Below are 26694 nucleotides of genomic sequence, written 5' to 3'. Positions count from 1 at the left end.
GATTTGTGAGTTTTCTTGCGGTGTCCTTGACTCCTCTACTCCTGCAATCTTTTCTCCCTGTACAGGATCCCCTGAACTCTGTCTAATGTTTGGCTGTGTGTCTGCATCTGTTTCCATCAGTTGCTGGGTGAAGCCTCTCTGAGGACAATTGAGCTAGACACCAATCTGGTCACAGGAGACAGGAAGGATTTCTTGCTGCTCTTACTCCTGTCCTGTCTCTAGGTTACCTGGCCAGGTAGGAGCCCTGAGTCTTCTGGGTGCTTCATGCTTCCTTTAGATTTATTCTATCCGGCAGGGTCTCTCTCTGCCTGCAGCTGGTGACCCCTAGTGGATAGAAGCGAAGTCTGTGAACTTTAACTTCAGACACGTGGCCTGGGAGCCTGGACTTGGGCTCTCAAGAATAAAGCTGCTCTGGGGTTTCTTGGCTTTGGGGACCACTATCAGTTGTCACTTAGGGGATCAGAGGTCATGGTAGACTGCAGAGATGTTACTGGAATTTTTACAGGCAAAGCCTGGGTCCTGGCTGCCCCAATCACCTAGACTCAGCATCTCATCTCCAATATCTTCAAGAGACAGGTAATAGTGAACAGCAGAGAGAGGAGATTTAGTCAATGTAACCACACTGGGAAGAGGAAAAAATACGGAGGTCTGACAACTACTCTCAAGTCCATCTCTAGGGTCCTGAGAGGAGGTTTGGGGTTAAGCTCAGGGTAAAGGGTATGGATAACTATACAGACCGAGTCAAGATGTGGTCCCACCCATCAGCGACCTGTTACTGTCTTAGTTCAGTCTCTTTACAAGGGACCTTACACAAGGTGTCAGAACCATCCCAGGAGGCAAGGTCATCCTCTGGCTAACGCTGGGATTCAACCTTTCCATTCCACTGTGGAATTCCTGGGGGAAACCATAATTCTTGGAGGTTCATTGTTTCCACAATCAGATAGCTGAAGCATCTCTTTCGATTAGCCTCTTTCCTGCCAGGACTGTAACAGTGTCTTCATTCCAGTCTGTGGTTTTGTGGGTGTCATGGTTACACAGCCGCTTGAACTGATTGAATGGGTCTTAACGACCGAGTCCTCTGTAGTCAGAGAAAGCTTGAGCTCTTGGCATTCCCCCTGGAGGACAGCATTGTAATGGGCACTTGGCTGCAACCACAGTAGAGGAAGAGGTCCTGCACTGATGCTTTAATCCTACGGCCGGCTTCCAGGTGCCCTCATTTTCAATCCCAGATCCATGGAGCCAGTGTACAGCTTCAGTAACAGAGAAGACAGATGATCAGAGGGTGGGCTGTGTTCTCACACCCCCTGCTGACAGGCAGAGGATAGGGGCACACACTGTGCTCTTTCTGATGCCCAAGGCCCTGCTTGTTGCTCTAAACACCATCTCATGCTCCCCTCCACCCCATCCCTAACCCCAGGAAAGAAGATGAGCTGCCTGCAAGTTCGAAGCTTCCATGGTGAGCTGGTTCACGTGCAACTCAACAGTACTGAGCCTTAAAGCCTGTCGCTAGGTCCTGTGTGGCACCCACCCTCCCTGCCCCTGCTGCTCTTTGTCTCCATCCTTTTCTCTCCACAGCCTCCCTGCGGCCTCCCTTGGCAAGACCTTTAGTTCAGTGGCCTTCAGCCATTCACAGGGTGTCTCTCTCTGCCTCTGTAATTCATCCCCCTAGCAATGACAACCTACAAGAGACCACATCCCTTGCCTCCTGTAAGAGTCCTTGGTGCGTTCTTTGACTGTCTGGGTAACTGTCCTGTCCCCCTGCTGGCATATGACTACAGTTTCTGGCACTCTCTCAGTGAAACAGATACAAATAATCACACTTTACATAAAATGGCTTCCACACCTGTGCCTGTCCCCTTCCCCACAACTTAATGGTCTTCTCAGGAGATACATCTGACCTTTCCTCCTTTCACAGTTTTTGTTTGTTTGTTGCTTGTTTTTTGTTTTGTTTTGTTTTAAATTGAAGAGTCATTTCCTAATTCTGACTGGAAATGTTTTTTTGTGATGTCATCCCCCCTCTCTGGTATTTTCCAACCCCTGTTCCTGAGGTGAATGAAGACGACAGAGACTGTGGAAAATGAGAACTTGAGCCAGGCGAAGGAAGCCACATGAAGGATACAGGAAAAGCAGACTGGCCTGGGTGGATGTTCGCAGAGGATGTCCTGCTAGTTTATGTGACGGGAGACACTCGTGATTCTTTCCCTCTGCGGCAGGGTGGGGAGCAGATCCAGATAGTGAAGGTGGTGATGTCATGGGGTGGGATCAGGCTGAGGTCAAAGTGCAAGGCTGCTGCTGGCCCACAGTGCAAGGCCATGGGGCTTGGAGCAATCAGGTTATGGATGAGCTACGGTCAGCTGGGGTAAGAGAGCGAGGATTCCTGGCAGCTGGCTTTCTAACCTCATTCACACTTCTGAGAGCCATTCTGGGAGCCATGCCCCGAGGTCCTACAGGAGGCCACTTTTCCTTCTCTTGTGCACATCCTGCTTCATGTCAGGGTCACCCTTAGGCTGACTACACACTAGTGTTTGCCTCATCTCTACTTGGCCACCAGCAGTGGGACACTGAGCCGTAGCCAGACTTTGACAGAGCCCTCTTCTCCAGCTGTTCTTTTGGAAGCTGGTGCCAAACCGAGGCCACTTGTTTTGTTACCCCTAGGAAATTCACCCAGGAAGTCACTTGTCACCCTGGACCCTGCTGTGTCTGAACTTCTCTGAATTGGAGCCAACTGAGCTCCCAATTCTTTGCTTAAGACGGTTTGAGTTTCTGCAGTGAGCAACCAAAAGAAGTCTGAACTAACTCAACAAACAGCTCACTGAGAGAGAGACCCGAGTTTAAAGACCCAGAATGGCTTGTAACTCCAGCACTGGGGAGGTGGAGGCAGGAGCATCAAGAGGTCAAGGTCAAGAGGTGAGGCCAGCCTCAGCCACTGGAGACATTTGTATTAAGAGAGGCCTGGGAATCAGGTGTTGGTGGCGCACGCCTTTAATCCCAGCACTCAGGAGGCAGAGGCAGGCGGATCTCTGTGAGTTCGAGGCCAGCCTGGCCTATGAAGTGAGTTCCAGGACAGGCTCCAAAGCTACACAGAGAATCCCTGTCTTGAAAAACGTGGGGGGTGGGGGTGGGGGTGGGGGTAGAGAGAAGTCAGAGGTATGAGACTGAGAGGAAGGGAACAGTGGAGGGCAGCAGGTACAGCCAGCACAGGCCCTCAGAGTGACCGGGAATTGTCTCCCAGCTCCACCATTAGACACTCTGTCCCCCGGAATTTGAAGATACAGTGCAATGACCACACCAAGGAGAGCTGTAAACCTGCAGAGTGTGACTCTTACACCCCTGTCCAGCCCCAGAAGGCCAGTTGCCAGCCCTCACCAGCCCTAACTGGTTTGTTTTCTCCTCAGCCCTGGTATGGGAACGGACCCTATTTTATTTATGGTTTCATTCTCACAAGGCACCAAGATTCAGGTGACTGCTGGTGACATGCTTTCTTCCCCTCAGGTGAGCACCACCTCCCAGTCCCTCCCAGGTTCCCCTTCTTTGCCGAGTCTGTGATGTCATGGAAAAAAAGAATGGCCACTGTGTTAGTTACTCATAGATTCCTGAGGTCCAGTACCTCATGGAAGAAACTTAAGATTTGCTCCAGGTTTACTTTTGCTCACAGTTTCCAGAGGGTACAGTCCATTGTGTTGGGAAAGGATGGCAGGGCAGCTCCATGATGGTAGGAGCAGAAATTGAAGAAAGGAGCCAGGGGCCGGGGAGATGACTCAACCACACAAGCCTGAGGACCTAGTCACCAGAATCCACATGAAAAACACAGTATGGTGCTTGTGCTTGTAATCCCAGTGCTAGAGAGGTGGAGACAGGTAGAGCTGGGCTTGCTGGGTAGCCAGCCTAGCCTACTGGGTGAGTCTCGGGCCAGAGATACACACACACACACATACACACACACACACACACACACACACACACACACACACACACACACACACACACACACACCACACTCGAGTAAGGGGAGGAAAGGGAAGGACCCAGGGATAATATATGACCCTAATACTTGCCCTGGTGAGCCACTTCTTCCAGAAAGGCTCCATCTCCTAATGGTTTAAAGAGGCTGGAATGTGACTCTATCTTGGACACAGAGCAACTCCATTGTAAATAATGGCCTAAATCTGAGTCCAGGAAGTCCCTCAGCCAGTTTAGCCAATCAGCTAAATAGTTTCAAATCTGGCCGTATAAATCTGAGAGACCCAGAGTTGCAGATAAGGTTGCTACTAACCATATGTAACAACAACAACAAAAAAAAAAAAAAAAACCCCACAATGGATGAAACTGTTACTAACCCCATCCAATCAACATGTGCCCGATGTAACTATTTCCCAGCTGCCCACTTAGAACAGAGATACTTAGAATTCTCCAAGTCGCCTTTGTCATCATTGACATTTTACATGTATGCTGGCTATTTCTGCAGAATAAATGCGCTTGTGTTTGCATACTCTTTGAGTCTGGGGTCTTCCTCCAGCAATTCTCAGACCCTTACAGGGTCTATAACTCAATGAAGACAGCCTTGGGGGGGGGGAGCAGGTATTCAAGTACTCTAGCCTATGGGAACATTTCAGATTCAAAGGTTGACTGCCCGGGCCCCAGCCCCTAAACCCCAGCACAGGCTCACCTGACTCCTCACAGGAGTCGTCAAACTCCACCTGGAAGAAGTAACCAGTGTTCCAGAGGTACCTGCAGGATGTAGCATTGTAGGAGACCCTGAGTGGTGCCAGCTGTGGGTCATACACACTGTCCCTCCATTGGATGTTGATGGGAGACTGCCGGGTACCTCCCAGTGAGGAGACTGGGCCAGTCCAGAGGGGGTGCCCTGGAGACAGAGAGGACATCTTGACTGAGGGGTCAGTAGGACAGGCATGAAGCAATAAGGACCCAGCTCTGAGAAACAAGCCCAGCAGGGAGCCCTGGAACTTCCTGCCCACCCAGCCACTTAACTCCTATACACACACGTGCAAGATCTTGGCTCATTCACCTGGCCTGTGCCTATGCGCTCTCTTCTTCTGTGTGTGCTCATTGTTTAGAGAGTGACCACAAGGAAAAGAAGGGAGGTCTTTGTTTCCGTGATAGGAACAGCAGCAGTTGGAACAAGGGGGACCTGAAAAGTCCCAGGGAGCCACTTGGTGGAGTAGAGATGAGAAACTATCGTGGTGCTATATTATTTATGATTTATTAAAACTGAAGATTCAGAAAGCAAAGTCAGCCTCAAGCTCCAGACATCGGGCAGTGGTGGCACACACCTTCAATTCCAGGACTCAGGATTAAGAGGTAGACAGATCTGAGTTCAAGACCACTCTGGACTACTGAAGACTGAATCAGAGCTCACACCTTTAATCCCAGGATTTGAGAGGTATAAAAGGTAGAGACACTCAGTCTGAGGAATAGTCTCTAGCCACGTTGAGGAGAGGACAGCAGTCTGAGAGAATCTGAGGAGCAGTGACATCGGGAGCAGTTTGAGGATCGCCTCTTTGGTCTGAGCTGAGGTAGAGATAAGAGCTACTGGCTGGCTGCTTTGCTTTTCTGGTCTTCAGCTTGAAGCTTGAACCCCAATATCTGTCTCTGGGTCTTTTACTTATTGTGCAACAAACTATAGGTTCCAGTTGCTCAAAGAGTTTCATGAAGCTACCAGGCCTCAGGAGCCAATGGTTCTGGATATCATAGGCCCCAGAACCATAAAGCTATAAGAAACAAAGGTGGTGGAACACACCTTTAATTCCAGCACTTTGAAGGCAGAGGCAGGTGGATCTCTTTAAATTCAAGGCCAGTCTGGTCTACAGAGTGAGTTTCAGGTGCCAGCCAAGGTTGCATAGAGAGACCCTGTTTTCAAAACACAACAAAACAAAACTGAAGTCCCAATACTCAAACCCACCTAGGAACTGTAACATGATCAGGTGTTGCCTGCTGCTGATCTCTGCTATAGGAAGTCTAGGATTAGACCAGCTGTCAGACACCAGGCTGCTGCCAAGGAAGCCCCAGAGCAATAAACCTCCAACCTGTGTACCTAGAGCCATGAGCCCTTGGCTTTTAAGCTCTGGAGCAATCGTCCCTTGGCTCTCATGGCTTGGAGCGGTTAGCCTCTGGGGCTGTCAGTCTAGTTCCTAGTTCTTGGCACTCAAGGGCCTAGGACTCCCAGCTTCCTTGTTCTTGCTCAAAATACCTGTTTGAGTGGAACGGAAGCATCCTAACAAGTTGACTGGTAACAGCCCCATGGGTCACAGACATGGAATGTGCACTGGCTCTTGTGCTTGCCCCACAGTCCAGCAAAGATGTGGCACTCCTTACCCCATGGTACCTCCCGCTGGTCCCAAAGACCTCTGCAGATCGCTCCTGCTTCTGCCCATGTGTGCCCTTTCTTGTGATATATAACAAGACTTGAGAGCCACCACAACCAGCTGGAATGTTGCAGCCATATAGGGCCTCATCAGTGTGTCCCTTTCCTAGTTGCCATTGTAACGCAAAGTGTCAGCAGAAATCCTGCTCTTTGTTGGCCTGTACTGTTACACGAATTCTAACTGGTTTTAACATAAAAACCCAGAGTCAGATATTGGAGTGAATGCTGAAAGACTAGAGAAGTAAAGGGGCCAACTATTAGAGAGATCTTTTACCTCTACAGAATTCTCAACCAAAGTGGGCAAGATCCTATCTCTAGACTGAATCCTCAGATTGCATCCATCTCTACAAATCTTCAGACTGCTGCCTCAGCCTGCTTCAAGCTCCTGTCTCCTCCTGCCTTATCTTCCTTTCTCTGCCCAGCTATGTTCCTTCCTGCCTCTACCTCCTTAGTGCTGGCATTAAAGGTGTGTGACTCCAAGTGATGGGATCACCTTTGTATGAGCTCTGTTTCTCTTTTGACATGTTTCTCTTTTGACATGTTTCTCTCTCTCTCTCTCTCTCTCTCTCTCTCTCTCTCTCTCTCTCTCTCTCTCTCTCTCTCTCTCTCTCTCTCTCTCTCTGTCTCTCTCTCTGCTTTTTTGAGATAGGGTTTCTCTGTATTGCTTTGGAGGTTATCTTGGAACTTGTTCTGTAGGCCAGGCTAGCCTCGAACTCACAGAGATCCACCTGCCTCTGCCTCCCAAGTGCTGGGATTCAAGATGTGTGCCACCACTGCCTAGCCTCTATGGCTGTGGCTAGCTTTGCACTCTGATCTTCAGGCAAGCTTTATTTGTTAGATCATAAACAAAATATCACCACACTGTATTCTATTTTATTTTATTTTTCTGAGACAGGGTTTCTCTATGTAGATCTGGCTTGACCTCAAGCTCACAGAGATCTCCTTGCCTCTGCCTCCTGGGTACTGGAGTTAAAGCAGTCATGGACCACCAAGCCTGAATTACCTGTGCACTATTAAGAGGGCCTTGGAGCAGCAGGGGTCTTGACCACATCTGGGGTAAGAGAGACTCAGTTTACATGTTACAAACTATGCATGTGATCTTTCCACTGGACAATGGGTGTTTAACACAACTGCAGAAGGCTGCATTTACACCAAATGCAGGAGTGTCAAAAGGTCCTACCAGACCTCTCTTCCATCTTAGCATCCTACCAGAGCTCTCTTCCAGCCTGGCATTTTAGGCTTCCCTGACTCAGAAACTTGAAGTGTGAGAAGAGTGGCTATTTTAGGATCCATTTGCTGAGCTGTGTAAATGAGACCACCAAGAGGGAAACATTTATACTGAACAAAGCATCTGCCACCAAATGAGGGGGAGCTGCTCTTTGGTACATCTAAAAGTGTTTATGCCACCTGAATATGAAATGAGTCTGAAATAGTTACTCACACTGCCCTCATATGATGACCTCTCATAGCAAGATAAGGTTCAAGCTAGGTAAAGTTGGCCTCATGGTCCAGCATGCTGGTGCTCCCCTTTAATTCCAACATTTGTAGGCAGAGGCAGGTATACCTCTGTGAGTTCAAGGCCAGCCTGATCTACATACTGTTGGGGGTGGATATTTGATCACAGTACGAATCTCAAGTTAGCATTTGTGTTTATTGAATAAAATTAACCTTGGGTTAGGAGGCTGATTTAGCAGAAAGTAATCATAGACCATCAGAGGGCATCTGGAAGAGACAGAGAGACACACACCAGAAAGAGTTGAGAGGGATTTTGAATGGCACAATTTATTTATTTATTTATTTGTTTTGGCGGAGCAGAAGGACATGTTTTTTTGGGAGATGCCAGCCAGGAGAGGTTAGCTTGTTGCTACTCAACCTTTCTGAGCTAGCAGGTTTTCACCCCAGCCTTTGGATCTCAAGTTTTATTTATAAATAGATCAATAGAGATTTAGTGAAAGCTACCTTTAGTGACAGTGACAGAGCCAGTGCCTGCAGGTACAGAATTCCCACTAGACTCCAGCCTGAGTGGCCAGGCTGCTCTCAGAGAAGCAGTTCAGTAACTGCAAAGTTGCAATTGCTGGCTGAAATGGTAGTAGCCACTGTGGCGAAGACCTCTCTCTCTCTCTCTCCCTCTCTACCTATATATATATGCATATATATCATTATAATAAGTTGGTTTCACATGTGAAGTAATGTAAATAAAACAGAATTTAGTTTTTATGTATTTATTTTGTTTTTTGTTTTTTACGAGACATGGTTTCTCTGTATTGTTTTGGAGGCTGTTGGTCCAGCCCAGCCTCGAACTCACAGCGATCCGCCTGCCTCTGCCTCCCGAGTGCTGGGATTAAAGGCGTGTGCCACCACTGCCCGGCTATTTTGGTTTTTTAAAGACAGGGTTTCCTTGTGTAGCTTTGGAGCCTGTCCTGAAACTAGCTCTTGTAGACCAGGCTGGTCTTGAACTCACAGAGATCTGCCTGCCTCTGTCTCCCAAGTGCTGGGGTTAAAGGCACTTGGGCATGAACCTTTTAGTAGGTTTATCATGCTCACAAGTTGATGGATATTCCATGTGAGGGGTGAGCCACATCTGTTCAATGCATTTCTCATACACCCCAACTCCCTCATCCCTCCCACTCAGCCAACAGCCACCAGGGATGTAGTTTCCTCATGGCAAGCCCAATCATAAAACATAGTTAAAGCTCCTGCTTGCCAAAAGAGAGACAGGCAGGCAGATCTCTGTGAACTTGATGCCAGCCTAGTCTACAGAGTGAGTCCCAGGATAGCCCCCTACTGTCACTGGGTGTGACCCCTGGTAGTTTGCTTCCACATGGGATATCAGTGGACATGATATAAACAGACAGGTGGCTCTCAGAATTTAAGTCCAGCCAGGTCTACATAGAGAGTTCCAGGCCAGCCTGAGAGTTTCACAATATATAATGAGACCCTGTCTCAACTAAACCAAACCAAATCAAACTAAATCAAACCAAAAAACTTCTAAGAATGTGCAGCCAGGAGATGACAAGGGTTGATAATTAGTTCTCCTGGGCAGTAAAACCTTTGTGGAGGGGTATTCACATGCCTGGATGTTTGTAAAAGGCAAAGGACAATCTTGGGTGTCATTTTTAGGTGTTACCCAACTTTCTTTTTCTTTTTTCTTTTTTTAGGCATGTTCTCTCATTGATCTGGATCTCACTGAGTATGCTATGTTACCTTGACATTGAAGCCCAAGGATCTGCTTCTCTGCCTCCCCAGCAAGACTGGCCTCAGTGAATTCCAGTTGCCCCTTGTAGCTATGTCCAGCCAGGCCAGAGGGGAGCACATTGGTGACCAGCAGAAGGCCTGTGATTGGTGCATACCCAATCCTTTATTTGCATGCAGGGCTGTGCTGTGATTGGTGTAAACCCTTGTCACACCTACCTCTGACTATATAACTAATTTACTTAGCTCCCTTTTGGAGTCAGCTGGGGGACACCTCTCTGTTTTGTCCTCTCATTTCGCAACATCAGGTCCATTTTTAAAAAGGCTTAACACGGTGGTGGTGGTGGTGCACATCTTTAATCCCAGCACCTGAAAAGCAGAGGCAGGCCGATGTCTGAGTTAGAGGCCAGCCTGGTTGGTGGAGAGAGTACCAGGACAGCCAGGGCTACCAGAGAAACCCTGTCTCAGGGGTGAAGTGGAGTAGGGTGGGGTGGAGAAGGCTTCTCTAAATGACCCTGTCTTGGGGCTGAGCAGTTAGTAGGAAGAGAAGACAGAGGAGGCAGTGGGGGTGGGGTGGCGGCAGTATTGATACGAGTGTCCGTAGCCGCACTGAGAGGGCAGTTGAAGAGTTCCGACAGGTGATGGAGTGAGGAGCAGAGCAGTGGTGACATTGCACCCTATGAAAACAGGTGAAAAGCTGCCAACCTCTGTCACCAGATGAGTTCCAGGGAGCTGCCAAACTTTAAGGGCCAAACTTCAGACACTGTAGGCATGACATGGATTGAAGGTCCCCTAGGCGCATTCCACAACAGAAACACTAGCAACTGCTGCCTGCTGCTGCTGCTCACAGCTGTTAGAGACAAGGACTACAGCAGTTGCCACGTGCCTGCCGGGGTTAAAGTGCAGAGCCACCAGCCCAGTCACAGGAGGGAGGCCCCTAGTCAGGTCTGTGATGTGACAGACTTGTAAAACTCATTTCCTGGTATGACAATGAATTCGGCTACAGCAACAGGGTGGTGGACCTCATGGCTTACATGGCCTCCAAGGAGTAAGAAGCCCACCCTGGACCATCCACCCCCAGCAAGGACTCGAGCAAGTCCCTGTCCAAGCCCCACACTGATTGTCTCCCTCATGGTTTCCATCCCAGACCCCAGGATAAAATAAGGAGGGGCTTAGGGAGCCCTACTCTCTTGAACACCATCAATAAAGTTCACTGCAGTCCCTCCTCCAAAAAGCTCAGAGCCACCAGCCTAGTCACAGGGGGGGGGGACGGGGGAGACCCTTGGTCAGGTCTGTGATGGGACACATTTCATTGATTCCCCATGGGAGACCATACCCTTTCTGAGGAGTGGATGGGGGAGATGGGGGAAGGGAAGGTGGAAGAGCAGGATGAAGGGAGGAAGAACTGGAATTAATATGTAAAATTTAAAATAAAATAGTATTTTTTAAAAAAGCTCAGAGCCATGAGCCTTGAACCTGAGATCCTAGAGCCAGAAGACTCGGGCTTATAAAACCCAGGGGGGTGGGGGTGGGGCCCAGCTTTCAGGACTTGGAGCTGTGAGCCTCTGGGCTTTGGACTCTCAGAGCCTGGGCTTCCAGCACCACAACAGCTGTTTGCCCACAGGGTGTGTCTGGGTAGAAAAGGACCTGGGCTTGCTGACCGGAAACAATGACCTTGTTTTGTTCTTTTAACAACTTGGAGTGGTAAATACTCTTACTATCCTTCCTTGACAGCTGTGGAATGTCCTCCACATTTGTGTGACATGACTGCAGCCATCTTAGAATTAGAGCAGCTGTGATCACCCACAGGAGATCCATATCATGTGCTCATTAACATTTCTTCACAGGAGTTGGAGTACAGTCATGAGACAGACCCTCATCTGAGATCACAGCCATTCCCTCTTCCATGGCTGTATGCAAGCCTTCCCTACCTGCATGTGGTCTTGGAAGGTACTAGACTATAAAGATGGTACAGGCCATGGCCCTGGTGCAGGTTGTGTGACAATCTGAATCGGTGTGCCCCTCCAGTATGGTTGGCCTTACAGGGAGGCTGGTCAGGGCTGGGTTCTGTATCTCTAACAGGCTGTCTCTCAGAAGGTACTGCACATCTGGGGACCCATGAGAGATGGCTGTGTCCATGGAAGAACAGGAAAGGGGAGGGAGGTGACAAAGTTTCCATCCCAGATGCTCTTGGGTGGGGGTGTGACGCGTGGGTCACAGTGGTTGATTTATGGAGGGCAGTTTGGATTTCATACTCCCTGCATCTCTGAGTGGCTCCTGTCTCCAGAGTCTGGACACTGCCATGGGACCACTGGAGGATGACGTTCATCCCTCATGCTCTTTGTCATCCTTCCAGGCCTGAGCTCCTGCTTGACAGGAGCATGCTTGGAAGCCCGGCTGCTTCTTTGGTTGTCCCAGGCTTTGCAGACAGAGCTGTGTGGTATTGGGTACCCTGGGGTGAATAAGAGCCTGTGTGCACCAGGCTTTCCACACTGGCTTCTCACCAGATGCTTGAGACAGAATCTGTCTTGTCTATTCTGTGGATGGGGAAACTGAGGCTTAAGAAAGCAAGGCATTTAGTAAAGTTGCCATCTCTTCAAAGCCACCTGCTGTCTCCACTTAGGGCTCAGGGCCTGACCCTTCCAAATGCAGAAGCCCAAAATCTGTAGCCCAGGCAGCTCCAGTGCTGAGTCAGGGCATATAGTTGACCGGGAAGTATCTTAGGGCTAGTTGGAGGCTTGGAGCATGTACCTCCATGTGCAGTACTTCTCCCTCCTTTCTACCTCTGAACCAGAGTTAAGAGCCTCACCCAGGGTCACCAAATGCCAGAGACACTCAACTAATCAAAACAGAAGTCAGTTGGAACTCACTCTGTACACCAGGCTCGCCTTGGAGATCTGCTTGTCTCTGCCTCCCAAGTGCTGAGATTAAAGGCGTGCACCACCACCACCTAGCTCCACGTTGCCTCTTAAAGCCACCCCAAGGACTGCACCGCATTCGCTCACACCCGGGACAGCCTAAGGATCTACTTACGGGCACAGCTGCTGTGTTTCTCTGCACAGGAATGCTGGAAGCGCCAGTGCTGTGGCCTTGTGACACGGAGAGGCCCCGTGTGCGTGAGGATGGCTAAGGGCTTGTGGGAGCCTCTCCCCTGCATTGTGGCTCTGAGCATAGTGTGCCAGTTCCCCGCTGTCTACCTTTGTTTTGGTCAGGGCCACTGGGAAGTGGGGTGCACCTCTGTTATTTTGAGGAACTCATCGAAACTTCTGAACTTAGTGGTTAAATTTCAACTCTTGCCTGTCCCAGTTCAGGAGTGGATGACTGGGGATCAGTGGCCTTGGCTGGGAATGGGACGCTTGGGTCACAGCTCTGGTCGATAAACAGCTGAGCAAGCCTGCCAGAGAGTTCAACTAAGAGGGATCCCCCGAGAGCACCAGGAAAGGGTGTGAAAGACAGTGAGGGTGAAGTGTCCCTGTCCCCTGTGGTATTGACCCTGTTTTGGGGACATGTAGCACAGACACAGAGCTATCACATAAGCGGACAGAAGAGGGCAGGTTCAAGACCATAAGGACTAGTGGAGTCACAGTCCTGAGCGGGGCTGTAACTGGGTGCTTTGATTGCCAAGGGCGGCTGAGATGCCTTGGACCCATCTCCTCAGCAGAGACCCAACTTATTCAAATGTAGTTCCTGAGGTAGGATGCCCTGGAGATGGCGAGACCCTGGGTGCTGCCCAGGGGTTTGCCACCAATACCAACAGTGTTCCTTTCATGCATGAAGGGTCAACACAGGGGCAAAGTGACTTGGTGGCCCTGGCCATGCTGCTTGGATTTTGCGATGGCCTCAGGAAGCCCCACTCTGGATCAGCCATCTGATTGCTCTCCAACACCTTTTCCTAAGGGGGCCATGGGAAGGCAGGTAAGAGTGTTCATCGGCACTATTAAGTTTTGCGTCTGTGAGAGCATGGGCAAGTCTCACAGCACAGATTCCAGATCTCAGATCTACAAAACCTAGACAATTGGGATGAAGTGTGGGTGACCTGTGGGCCCAAGAGGGGGAGAGAGAAGAGAGGAGGGAAGGAGAGACAGAGAGACAGAGAGGCAGACACACAGAGAGGAGAAGACAAAAGGAACTGTGCTTCATATTTTGTATTGTTTTTAATTTTTGCCTTTATTATTTTATTTACATTCAGCTATATAATCAATAAGTTCATTTTAAAAAGGGATAAAAAGTTAAATTGCGTTTTATTTTGTGCATATGTATGCACAGACACCTGTGGAGGTCAGAGGACAACTTGTGGGAGTCAATCCTCTCCTTCCGCCACGTGGGTCCTGGGGTCATCAGGCTTGGTGTCAATCATCTTTGCTAGGTGAGTCATCTTGCTGGCACAAATAGATTCCTTTTATTTCCTTAAGCTGGTTTCTACACTGTGGCATTTATATCTCTGTTCTGAAGATGGAGGAAACTGCTCAGAGTAGTGGCCTGTGTTGGAAGTGCCTCTTAGATGGCAGGTGGCCGGGCCAGGACTCCATGGATTTTGAGCCCATCCCACAAACAATGCTGAGGAGACTGAACTGGAAAGAAAGTACAGCTAGATGTGTGGCCAAGCAGGAGGTCTTCAGGCACATGTGGTCACTACACTGCCGTTGGAGCTCTGGAACACACGTGAGGAGCGCAGCAGATGTGTGGAGAAGACAGGAGGGCCGGCCACCCAACTTGTTGGCTGGCTACAGTGGGGTGTCTGGGGTTGAAGAAGCCTCCATGGGAGCGTGCACTCTGGCTGGAAGGGTGAGGTGAAAACAGCCATGGCTCACAAGGTCACACGTGTGCATCTCTGGCTGGGCTCTGCGGCGCCTGCTCTTCTCTACCCCCTGTGGTGTCAGCTGTGCTGGCTCATGGTGTGGCACCCTCTCTTCAATATGGCATCTTTTGTGGCTGCCTGGAAGATGCTGGCTGGGGGTTCTCTCTGCAGGGCAGCTTGGGGATAAGTGGATCAAGGGCAAGGGTCCCAGGATCCAGGAAGTAGACACTGTTAATTTCCAAAGGCCCAGCCTGGTGAGTAGTTGAAGACATCATGGAGTTCTTCTGGTCTAGCAACTCAGAGGTCAGGGGAAAGGTCAAGGCCTCACTTCTGAAGGGTTGCTCAGGAGGCCAGGCAGGCTCCTCAGTGAGCCAACTTTAGAGCCATGAGTGAGCATGTCAACAGCCCACCCTGCTGCTGCCACTGTCCCCATCTGGAGAAGGACACTCTTTTTTAAATCATTTTTTATTTTAATTTTAAATAGCTTGTTTTACATGTCAATCCCAGTTCCCTCTCCCTCTCCTCCTCCCGCACTCCCCTTCCCCCACCCTCCCACCCTATTGCCAAATCCAGAAGGACACTCTTTTTGGCACACAAAGCTGTTTTCTTCTGTGACCCTGAACTGTCATCTTAGCTTCTGGTGTGAGAGTCTTCATGGACAGCATCATGGGTGAAGTAGGTGAGGAGGAGGAGGAGGAGGAGGAGGAGGAGGGGATTGCCAAAGGCCTTGGTGTGCCTACTGCAAGGAGAGGCTGTTGAGGGACTGTCCCCACAACCTGGGTGGAGGCTAGCAGCCATTCAATACAGGGAACTGTGTCTCTGTCCACCTGAGGGTAAGTCCAGGTCCTGATGATGTGGATCCCCCCTCTCTCCTCAGCCTGTAGTGCGGGGACCTCGCCCATCTGTCCACATTTCTACACTCCCTTCCCCTCCAGGCCTCCATCATCCTTGCTGGCCCCAGAAAAGCCTCTACAGCTGCCCTTCTCCAGGTAAGAAGGATCCCCATTGTTTCCCCAACATCCCAGGCAGAGTGGCTTTTCAAAACACAAACCTGTTCACATTCACCCTTCTCCAAACCTTGACAAGGCTTCCCACTTCTTCTCAGTAAAACATCCAACCTTCCTCTCTGTACCATGGGTGTATGATGTAGGGGCGCTGCCTATTTTTTTTTCTCCGCAAAGAATAGGGATCCTTATGGCTGGTTGGCAGTCGTTCAATGCATGGGGCGATCTGTTCACTTTCTGCTTGGGAATTCTGCTAAGTCCTTTACCCACTCTCCCTTGTGTGTCCATGAGATCTGAAAAGCTCCTAGAGACGAAAGCTGAGATTTGAGAGCAGCAGCAACTCATTAAAGGAAAATGGAGAGACATGCCTGCCTGGTTGTTCAAGCTAGTCAACCAGTTACAGGGGACGCAGAGACAGAAGGATTGCAAGTTCAAAGCCAGCCTGGGTTCCAGGACAATACTTTGTCTCAAAAAAGAGGTATCTCCTTGACTACTCGGATTTGATCCCTGGGATCCAGATGGTAGGAGGAGAGAATGGACTCCCAAGTTGTTCTCTCTTATTTCCATGAAATGCCATGGCACTCAGACAATCCCTTTAACATACACATGGAATAAACAAACATAATCGTAAAATCCAGGACATCAAAAGAAAAGAGGGTTGGGGAAGTGGCACAGTTGGTGAAGTCCATGCTCTGTGATCACGGAGCACAAAACGTGAAGTCCAGAACCCATGTATAATAACCAGGCACAGTGGGGTGGCCTTGTAGTCCCAGAGCTGGGGAAGCGGAGACAAGTGGACCACTGGAGCTCCATAGATGGTCAGCTTCACCCACTCTTCAAGCTCCAGGTCCCACCGAGATACCCTGTCTTAAAAAACAAGATGGGTGACTGCTGAGGGGCATGGTATCCCAAGCACTTATGAACACACACACACACACACACACACACACACACACACACACACACACACACACACACTCACACATTCTCACTCACTCACACACATACTCTCACTCACTCACACACACTCACTCACACACTCTCACTCACTTACTCACACACTCACACACACACTCACACACACACCCACAAACACACTCATACTCTCACACACAGCATTATCACACACTCACTTTCACACACACACACACACACACACACACACACACACAGCTTGATCTTTAATTGTGACCTGATTGGCACATGGACCCGCATTCACCCTTCACTGCTGGAGTTGTTACCGCTCCACCCTTTCGTCACCACTCACTCATGTGCTCGATGGTTCAGCTAAGTGTAATTTGAAGCCTTGGGATGGAGAACCTAAAGCTAAAGCCATGGGTGAAAGGGAGGAAATGGGGATGCTGGGGTGAGCATACTGGGAATGATGTCACCATTACTTTATGTTTTCCATGCATTCAAGCATTCATATGCAGAATTCTCATAAAGAGTTATGCTGGCCGGGCGTTGGTGGCGCACATCTTTAATCCCAGCACTCGGGAGGCAGAGGCAGGTGGATCTCTGTGAGTTTGAGGCCAGCCTGGTCTACAAAGCGAGTTCCAGGACAGTCTCCAAGACAATACAGAGAAACCCTGTCTCGAAAAAACCAAAAAAAAAAAGTTATGCTGATTGAGGTGCGAATCCTCCAGGAGTCTCTGCCCAAGTTCCTCTTGGTACCTCTGGGCTTAGTTCCTGTAGCTGCTCTAATGCTTCCCTGGAGTCTGGGTCAGTTGGAATTTCAGATCTTTATGTTGGGAATACTTTGCAAAATGATTAGGACACAGTGTGAAAACAGACTTTTGTATAGGTCCTGGGGGTGCACCACGTGTCTGGAAGTCAGGGAGCTGGGTGGGGGAAAAGGAAAGGACCCCGTGAGACTTTATTGAAGTCCTGGGTATGATCCCATGCAGCCACCTGTGGCTCCTTGACCTTTTTTTTTTTTTTTAATTTTATGAGACAGGGTTTCTCTGTGAAGCTTTGTAGACCAGGCTGGCCCCAAACTCACAGAGATCTATCTACCTGCCTCAGCATTCCAGGTGCTGGGAATAAAGGCGAGTGCCACCACCGACCGGCTTGCTCCTTGACCTTTTGGCTAAGATCAAATACAAACAAATTTCATGAGGTAGTTTGAGCAAACAGGTCGTTCGAGGAGATGACACATGACTGGCGGGTGGTCCATGTGATATATCTGTCCGTGTGCTAGGGTGGCCTCCATCAAGTAGGTTGAATCCGGCAGTCCCAGGGGCCCGAGATCACCAGAAGGAAGTTATATAAGAAAGAGAATCAAGGCACAGAGGCGCTGTCCGTGGTGATGGCGCCTGTTCCCAGAAGAGAAACTGACTTTTCAACACATCCCACCGGAGCCCTCAACCCCCACCCCGCTGCTGCTGCAAGATGTGGCTGTCTTGGACTTGCTATGTAGTCTAGGCTGCCAATTTGCTTTCTACATGGATGCGAGGGCAACTTTAAATTGTAAGACTTCACACAGACGCCCAAAGCCTGCCTTCTTGGCTCCAGCCACCACCTTCAGCAATTTCTCAACCTCTTTGGACTTCATCCTCATCTCTGTAAATGACAGCACAATTCCAGGTTGAAGTCTTCAAGACACTCCTGAGGCAAAAGTAAAAGTAGCCCAGGGCCAGCCCCTGGGTGGTGGTTTAGATGGGCTGTTAACTCAGTAGGGTCGCCTAAGATCGCCCAGCTGGTGGTTGCACCGAGTCCTGACTTTACTATCGGCATAGAGGAGAGGGCAGGAAACTTAAGGAAAAGTATTTTCTTTCCACGTGAAAATAGCTACCGGATCCTGGTTTGGAGGATTGCTCACTTCGAACAAGAGGAAGAACAAGCCCCAAGAGGAACGTGAATGAGAGACCAAGTGCAGAGACAGCCACTAGTGACATTGTTGGAAACAAGCGTACATCGATGTAGAAGAAGCTCCTATTTCAGGACACAGAAGCAAGTCACATATATTCTCTATCACCGCGATAATGTCCGCGCCACATGCTTGCCCACACCGGACAGTTTTTGAGACGACGTCACTAAACAAGCTCGGAACGTCTGAGACCGACCCACGGCGCGAGTAGGTAGGACCGGTTTGGAAGCGCACGATTTATCTGAGCTGCTGTCACTACAAGTCCCAGCAGCCCTCAGGGCAGGGAAGGGACACAGCCGCCAGAATCCGGATAAACTACAAATCCCAGCAGGCAAATAATAACCGCGGAAACTACCAGTCCCAGAATGCATCGCGCTACACACCATACCCTGGGATTTGTAGTCATCTGGACAGCGTTAGCTTCTATTCACTCCCTTTCAGAAAGGACATACATTTCTCAGATTTTCCACAAGAGGATTTACCGCTTTAGCAAAAAGCACGGATGTGATATGGGAAGTAGGGGCCTCGGGAGTCAACTCTCGGGGTACGGGAGGACAACTGCGCATGTCCGCCAGAGTCCGTCGTCGAAAGCGCGCGCTAGAGGCACCCAGAGCAGGCTCCACCCCCTGTTCTCCTGGCTCCTCCCTCGAGCCCAGAGCCCAGAGAGCCTGCGCTGAGGGCGGGGCGCAGGGCGCGGGGAGGTGCTCGCAGCGCCTGCGCAGAGCGGCTGCTTCTCTCGCGAGGACGGACGCCATTATCGCATCTCCCCGACAAACACCACGAGAATTCCGCAGCCCACACGGTAATTGCAGCTCCCGCAGCCGGTCGCGCCTCCACTCCCCCTTCCCGCGGGGCGAGAGCGAGAGCGAGAGCGAGATCTCCGTCCACCCCCGCCCCGCCCCGCCGCCAACGGTCGCCAACGGCCGTGGGCCGCACGCCTGGCTGGGCGGGGGCCAGCGGGCCGCGGAATGTCCGTGCGCCGACTCGGCGCCTCCACCCGCCCGGGCTATGGGCTCCGGGCTGGGAGTGCGGGGCGGCGGGGAACGAGCGGGCGAGGCCCGGCGGCCGAGCTCACGTTCGGCTCCGGAGCCTCGGCGCCGCCCAGACCCGCGCCCGGCGGCCCTGTCACGTCCTCGGCGCGCGGGCGCGGGCTCCCACGCTCAGTCTCCCCAGTCTGTCGAAGCAGAGCCTTGCACGGTGCTCCCGGGCCCTGCGCACCACCCTGCCGCCTCAGGTGGCCCCATCTCCCGGTAGTTCTTGGCTCTCTGCCCCGGTAGGGTGGCTTCGCCCGCACTGGTGCATCCGCCTCTGCTCCCCATTCTGTTTACATCGGGACTGATACTGGGGCTCTCTTCCCCACCTAGCGTCACCTCCCTGTCCCGCACAGCCTTGCCTTTTTCCTGTTGTTTATAGCGGCCTTTGTTTTTCTGCTCCTGGTGACATTGTAACTTCTCGAGGATAGTGTTAAATCTTCTGTCTTCCTCCACCTCCGTTTTGTCTTTTTCTAATCTGGGTCAGTGACTCTTAAGGGCCGCTCAGGTAGGTCCCGATGTCTTCCCTGCACGCCTGGTTGGTCCAGGACACGGTGTTTCAGTCAGCTTTCTTCAGTCCACAGGAGACTCTGCCAAGTACTTCCTTTCTGGTAACTCTTTCCTCCTCGGATGTTTTTTAGGTGGTCTTGGCATCAGAGTATCTTCAGTTCACAGGTACGCTCAGGAAGTGTGTCCTTGAGCCTGGGAAATCCACTTGAGTCATTAGAGAATTTATTCCCCCGATTTTATTCGTGTAGGAATTCCTGTCGTGTGTAACACACATTTTGGGTAGGCTCCTTAAATCTCTTCATCTTACTTTCGAATCCCTTTTATTCTCATTCCAGGAGAGAGAGCTTCAATTTATCCTCCCCCCCCCCTTTTAATTTGCTGGGTACAGTGTTGCAGGGTTTTAATTAGAGCACGTAGGAGACAGAGGCCAGTGATTCTTTGCGAGTTTGAGGCCCACCTGGTCTGCATAGTGAGGTCCTATGGGGGGGGAGAGCCACAGTAAAAATTGTGGTTTCTTAGTGTATTTGTCCTTTCCCTTTTGCTAGTAGTTTGTCTCATGAATACATTTTCTCCTTCAGGCTGAGGAAATTATATTAGGGGTTCTTTTCAGTTTTCTTTTACCCGATTTGTTTTGTATCACTTTTTGGGAGGTGCATGGTGAATGTTAGCTTCTTGCTTTGCATGGCAAGTCTTTTCTTCCAATATTGATAATTGTTATTACCTAAGCCTTAGGCCCTAAGGCAAGAGGAAACTGGCAGAAGTTCCCGAACCTGTGGAGAGGGTTTTTAAAATGGTTTTTCCCTGTAGTGACTTGGTGAGCTTGTTACCTTAAGACTTGGAGGACTTGTTTTATCTGTGCTGTTTGTCTGTCTGTAAGGGTCTCCCTTTGCTTAGAAGATGTTCTGCTTGTTTCTGAGGTGGCTGTAGAGACTTAGGAGGCCCTGGTGAGGCCTAGAGCCCCACTCCCGTGTGTCTCATGCCCGCTGTTTCTCTTATCTAGATTAGACGCTCTGTCAGAAATGAAGTCTTTTCCTGTGTTCTGTTTACTTGTGAGTTTATTGTACTCCTTTTTTGTTTCTTTTTGGTTTTCGAGACAGTTTCTCTGGAACTCTGTAGAGCAGGCTGTCCTCAAACTCATTGAGATCCGCCTGCTTCTTCCTCTCAGGTGCTGGGATTAAAGGCGTGCACCACTGCCCAGCGTTATTGTATTCTTTATATTAAAAAGTGTTTTGTTTTTTTGTTTTTTTGAGACAGGGTTTCTCTGTATTGTTTTGGAGCCTGTCCTGGAACTCGCTCTGTAGACCAGGCTGGTCTCGAACTCACAGTGATCCGCCTGTCTCTGCCTCCCGAGTGCTGGGATTAAAGGCGTGCGCCACCAACACCCGGCTATTAAAAAAAGTGTTTTAATGCAGTGTGTAGAGACTGTTTACAAGGGTACTCACATTGAACAGGAATTCCAAAGTCTGTTGTCTTCAGACCAATTCTTTCCTCCTTTCGTTTGGGCTTCGTAATGGATGTGTGCCAAAGCACGGTCTCTGTGGTTGCCTTCAGTTGAATGGATGGTTCTTCTGACTCTGCTGTATTGGCAGGGCACCAGGATGCAGGACACTGGTCAGACACTGAGCTTAGGCACCTCATTTGACTTGTTCTGAGGTGAGCACTCAGATTAGCCACTCACTTTTCTGCTGGGTCAGTGTAAGCAGCTCAGCTATCATGGTTCACTGACCCAGAAGTGCACAGTGCAGTGTTTCCTTTACCCACAGCACAGGGATAGCAAGGTGATGCATTGGGCTGGCCCACTTGCAAGTTGTGCTTAATGAAATAGGCTGCATCTGCCAGAGTCTTGAAACAGAGTCCACAGCAACCCATATGCTGATGAGCAATTAGGCTCACCTGCAGATTCAGACTGCAGTTAAGAATTTCAGAGAAACTATTGGTGAGCTTTTCTCTTCCCTTTCATTTCTTCCCCTGGTGTTGACATCTTACACAAGGAACTATCCACAGAATGTGTCTAAAACAGCAAAGTTACCTAGATTACAGACGTTTGCACAAGTTCTAGTATTCAACTGGCATCTTTCTGTTTGTTTCAGGATCTAATTTAGGAACTCATACCCTATAGTTGTCATATCTCCCTCAGCCTGATATTTCCAGCATCCCCAAATATCCATCAGTGTTTATAAGTCTTCACAGGAAAAAAAGTGCTATTTCTGGAAAAAACCCAGCAGATGCTGTACATCTAAAGCAAATGATTGAGGCTAATGGGGGCAATAGAGACACTGATGTCAAACTACCCCAAGAGATTAAAACCAAGGACATATCAGTTCTCTCCTAGAAATACAATCAGTATATTCACGAGAAAATGTTAGATACATATGGGGGGAGGAGTGTTTACCAGAATTCTGACCATTGCTTCTCTCCAGGTGAGGGGCTCAGAATCTACATTTAGTCAGGGCATGTGTGTGTGCATACTGACATTCAGTGAGGTGGTTAGTAGGTGCCTAAGAGAAATGGAGGCTCCAGGCACAGATTTCTAGATGAGTTTGCAACAGCAGTTTTTACTAATGCCACCCCATGTAGCTTAGCCTGTATCGTCAGAATCAGTTAGTATAGAAACCTAAGGCGTACAGTTGAATTCGATGATGCAAAGCTGACTATAAAATCCCATATAACATAAAGGGTCACCTGGAAAAGACTGGACAATTGGATGCATTGAGAGCCCCAACAGGAATATGTCAGGCTTGTTATATTTATGGTAAATGTTACAGTTTCTCTTCATAAAAATCCCTCCCAGGGAACTGATCAGAAGTGCTCCTAACCATCCTGCACTGTTGGTTGGAAAGAAGGAGAGTTTCAGGAGAGCAAGTGTGGGAGTTGAACCATGGCAGTTGCCTCCTTAGGCAGCACCAGCTTTGCACTTGGAGCTCATTTCATCCCAGGCAGAAGAATGCAGCGAGATCTGGTAGCTGTCTGCCTTGAAATAATGGGTGGAGGTGCTATTCCTGTGCCTCAGTTCTCAAGGGCAGATCTAGAAACTGACTGGCACTGTCCTGTATGGATGAAGTTAGTCTTAGAACTGACACTAGAGCCTGGTGGAGGAGCTGGTGCCTCCAGAGCATGGAACCACCATCAAAGAGGATGAAACATTGCTGAAATACAGTGGATTTGATGCCTATCTTGAATTAACTGCTGCAGTGTTCATGTCTACACAGTCAAGAACTGTCCAGTTTGATTACATATATATTAGCCTATGGTGGAGTAGACATCTTACTCCAAAGGAGCCTAATATTGGTGAAGGTTCTTTAGGGTCTCAAAGGTGGGGTTAGGAGGGAGCATCTACATGGTTGATTGCATACTATAGTTTTGGGGAAGAATGAAGTCTGGCAAGAGAGGCCAGAGAGGGTGAAAAGATAGAAACAGGTTTTGACATGTCTTTGAAAAAGTTGAGATGTGATGGAGCATGTATGTAATATTGACTACCCACTGCCTTTCTCTCAGGTCCTCTAACGGACATTAAAAGTTATGGAGGGCTGGGCATTGGTGGGGTGCATGCCTTTAATCCCAGAATTTGGGAGGCAGAGGCAGGCAGATCTCTGTGAGTTAGAGACCAGCCTGGTCTACAGAGTGAGTGCCAGGATAGACTCCAAAGCTACACAGGGAAACCCTATCTCGAAAACCCAAAAAAACAACAAAAAAGTTATTGAGGATCGGTGGGTTGTGGTAGCGCACACCTTTGATCCAGCACTTGTGAGGCAGAGGCAGGTAGATCTCTATGTAAGATGGAGGCCAGCCTGCTCTACACAGTTCCAAGACAGCCAGATCTATATGTAGTAGGACCCTGTCTCAAAATAGAAACAAAAAAGTTGAGGATAAACAGTGGAAAGTAAGTATAAGTTAGGCAGTGGTGGTGCATACCTTTAATCCCTGCACTCGGGAGGCAGAGGCAGGTAGATCTCAGTGAGTTGGTGGCCAGCCTGGTCTACAGAGTGAGTTCAAGGACAGCCAGGGCAACACAGAAACCCTGTCTCAAAAAACAAGTGAGTGTGGGGGAGGAGCTAGGAAGAGTGAGTAGGCAGATGAAATCTTCACAGGTCCGGTGCTATAGTCCTGTCAGTAACACACCATCTCCGTGAGAAGCTGCTGTGCCCTGTGTTCTTTTGCCTCAGATGGAAAGTTAGTTTAGCCTTGTGGAAGATGGAAATGGTTTTGGATAGAACTGGAAATGATACCTTGGTATGTGTACACCATGCTGCTACACTGAGTTTCCTTTGAACACAGCCAAAACCCAAGGGCATCTTGCCAACAGATCCAGGGAAGGAATTCACCTGCCTTGAAGTTCCCATGGGCTGTAGGTTTCCAGGATGGGAACAGCCCCCTTCTTCTGAGCTCAGCTTATGCATTGGCCAGAGCTAGGGATGGCCTGGAATAGAGATCATTGTTGCAGACCACCTTCTGTGCTTTGGATGCATCTCTGAAGACATAACTCAGGATGGATCTCCAGCTGTGTGACCTGTTTACCAACTGAATGTTGTTGCTACTCTTGATCAGTTTGAAGTCATGGTCATGTGCCGTGTTTCAGCCAATGACAAGGCAATATCACCTCTGACCTCGGAGTGTCTAAGTTCTGCAAACACACCCTGTCCTGTGATGGCTATAAAACAGCGAAGTCAAAGGCAAAAGCTCCTAGAGCCTGTCCTGGCGAAGTGACTGATTGTCCTTCCAGGTTTGAAGTTTCATGTGTTTTAAAAGATTTGTAAGATTCAGATTATTCACATTTTTGCAAAGTAAGGGTTTCTTATTTACATATATGTACAAAGTATTTCAGGATTCCATAATTTAGACGTCTAAAATGCAGATCTGCCATGTAAAGAAGGAAGAGGAAGGAGATCAAGGATGGAAGCCATTGCTGCTGGGCTCACAGGTTGATTCAGCTCCACCTGCTTCTGAGTTGTGCTGAGATCACAGGAGTGGAGATACATTGTTTCTTCTCTCATCCCCATAGGGATCCCTCTAATAGGAAGTGCAGGAGCTGCAAGAGTCCTGCCTTTTTAGAGGTTCACCCCTTTAGAGGTGTGCCAGTATCTGTCCTGTTATTTCTCAGGCTCCTAGAGGTTTGAAGTGTTATTAAATGCTGGTGGAGCCCCAACTCAAAGCTTGGGATGTTTATCTTATGGGCAGATAAGAAATTGTATCTGACTTTGTGGTCTGTCTGCACAGGTCAACTCCACCTTGTACATCAGAAGTTGGGTGTATGTATTTCCCAGGAAACTATCTACATTCCAGAGTCAGACAGTGGTTACCTTTGGTCTGGGTTTGTGGTTTGTGAGGCCTGTGTCCTTCACTACATGTTGATACAAGTTGGACACAGGCTAGGGTGGGAGTGGATTGGCAGTGAGGACATTAGGGGTATAGGTGTCCTTTAATGTGCTGTTCAGTATTACACTCAGGCCTTGGCTATGCGCTTCCTGTTGTAATGGTTCTTCAAGGTGCTTCTGGGTCAAGGCTCTCACCTGCTTATTTGGGCAGCAAGTATTAGAAACTACTTTCTCACTGGCTGGGACACCCTTATGTACTTCCAGGACTATAGTTTGTTCTGGAAAGATGAATACATCAGCCATAGTCTTTCAGAATGTGGCTTACAATCACCTTCAGACCCAGGGACCACCCTTTCCAATCACTTAAAACCTGGAGGCCCTCCTTTTCTATCACAGCTTTTGTAGTTTTAAAAGCCCAAGGTCTTTTGAACAGGAACAGGGTTAGAATATTTGCTTTAAATAATCCCAAGAAAGAGTTGTGTAGTTTCCACCTGTATTTTCTTAGAGAAGACAAGTTTTCTTATGTTATGGTGCTCTTACTTTAAGCCTTCTATACTTAAAAAACAATTTCTAAAAACATGGGCATTATTTTCTACAACTTCAGTGCAATTATCACACCAGGGGTTTTCATTTCTGCTGCTTAAACAGTAGATCTTACATCTGACTGATTATCCCAGTCAGGTCTTTAATTGCAAAAAGATTCCTGTGTGTGGATGTAATGGTTCCTCTTGTGAACAGCTTCTATGATGGATGTAGTTTTCCACTACACCTTGTATAATCAGTTCTACACTAGGGCTTGCATTCTGTAGAATACATAGGCAGAAATATAAGTCTATACATTTATTGTTCACCACACTACTTGGAGTAGCCATTTCCTTTTGAAGCCTGCAAAGATGGGAGCCTGGTAGCAGAGGCCACGGGGTGAAGTCTGCACATACTGGCTGTTAAGTGTCAGTGCAGGTGGCTGTGATGAACTGAGAGCATGGTCTTTCCATTAATTGGAAGGTGGAGGAACCTGGACTCTAGTTCCTATATTCCAATTAGGCTGGGTAGAGTGGTTTCTGGGGAGTACCTACAACTCAGAGCTGGACTGTTCATTGGTTTATGCAGTCTGTTCATCCTGAAGATTAAGGTGAAGAAAATGTTCCTCAAGGCAGAAAGATGAATAGATTTGGCTTTTTAAGTTTTTATTTTATTAGAAAAAAGTCTTGCTGTATGTATCCCTGCCTGGCCTGGAATTCAGTATAGGCCAAGTTAGTCTCAAACTTTAGCCTCCTGCTTTAGCCTCCTAATAATGGGATTAAAGGTATGCACCATAGCCGGGCGGTGGTGGCGCACGCCTTTAATCCCAGCACTCGGGAGGCAGAGGCAGGCGGATCTCTGTGAGTTCCAGGCTGGGCTGGACCAACAGCCTCCAAAACAATACAGAGAAACCCTGTCTCGTAAAAATCAAAAATCAAAAAAAAAAAAAAAAGGTATGTGCACCACATACACGGCTCTAAGTAGTTTTTCAAATTATAACTCTGTGTATATTAATGAAGGTCAGAACAACTTTCGGAAGCCTGGTTTTTCTTTTGTTTTTGTTTTTGTTTTTTT

The 26694-nt window shown here is 48.9% G+C and overlaps 2 protein-coding genes across 15 annotated transcripts in view; one reads left to right on the top strand and one right to left on the bottom strand.

The window, feature by feature from the left end:
- Positions 1–12746, bottom strand: part of Ca5a (carbonic anhydrase 5A) — a 28014-nt gene extending 15268 nt beyond the window's left edge. The window contains exons 1-2 of the mRNA XM_040735665.1: positions 12608–12746; positions 4667–4864 (exon numbers count right to left, since the gene is read on the bottom strand). Coding sequence (XP_040591599.1) covers positions 4667–4864; positions 12608–12746 — 337 coding nt within the window. The remainder of the gene's footprint in view (positions 1–4666; positions 4865–12607) is intronic.
- A 5039-nt stretch (positions 12747–17785) lies between these two features.
- LOC101843051 (BTG3 associated nuclear protein) overlaps positions 17786–26694 on the top strand; it is a 72985-nt gene continuing 64076 nt past the window's right edge. For 9 of the 14 annotated variants that reach the window (XM_005073120.4, XM_013115660.3, XM_013115657.3 and 6 more), the window contains exon 1: positions 18899–19047. Coding sequence is in view for 2 of the 14 variants with exons in the window: in XM_013115658.3 (XP_012971112.1) it covers positions 18810–19047 (238 nt within the window). In the remaining 12 variants the exon portion in view is untranslated. The other 5 variants (XM_013115658.3, XM_040735621.1, XM_040735596.1 and 2 more) reach the window with 5 other exon arrangements.

The sequence above is a fragment of the Mesocricetus auratus genome, unplaced genomic scaffold, assembly GCF_017639785.1.
Source record: "Mesocricetus auratus isolate SY011 unplaced genomic scaffold, BCM_Maur_2.0 Super-Scaffold_6723, whole genome shotgun sequence".
NCBI lineage: Eukaryota > Metazoa > Chordata > Mammalia > Rodentia > Cricetidae > Mesocricetus > Mesocricetus auratus.
Note: the sequence above shows the minus strand (reverse complement) of the source record. Positions and strands in the feature narration are given on the sequence as shown.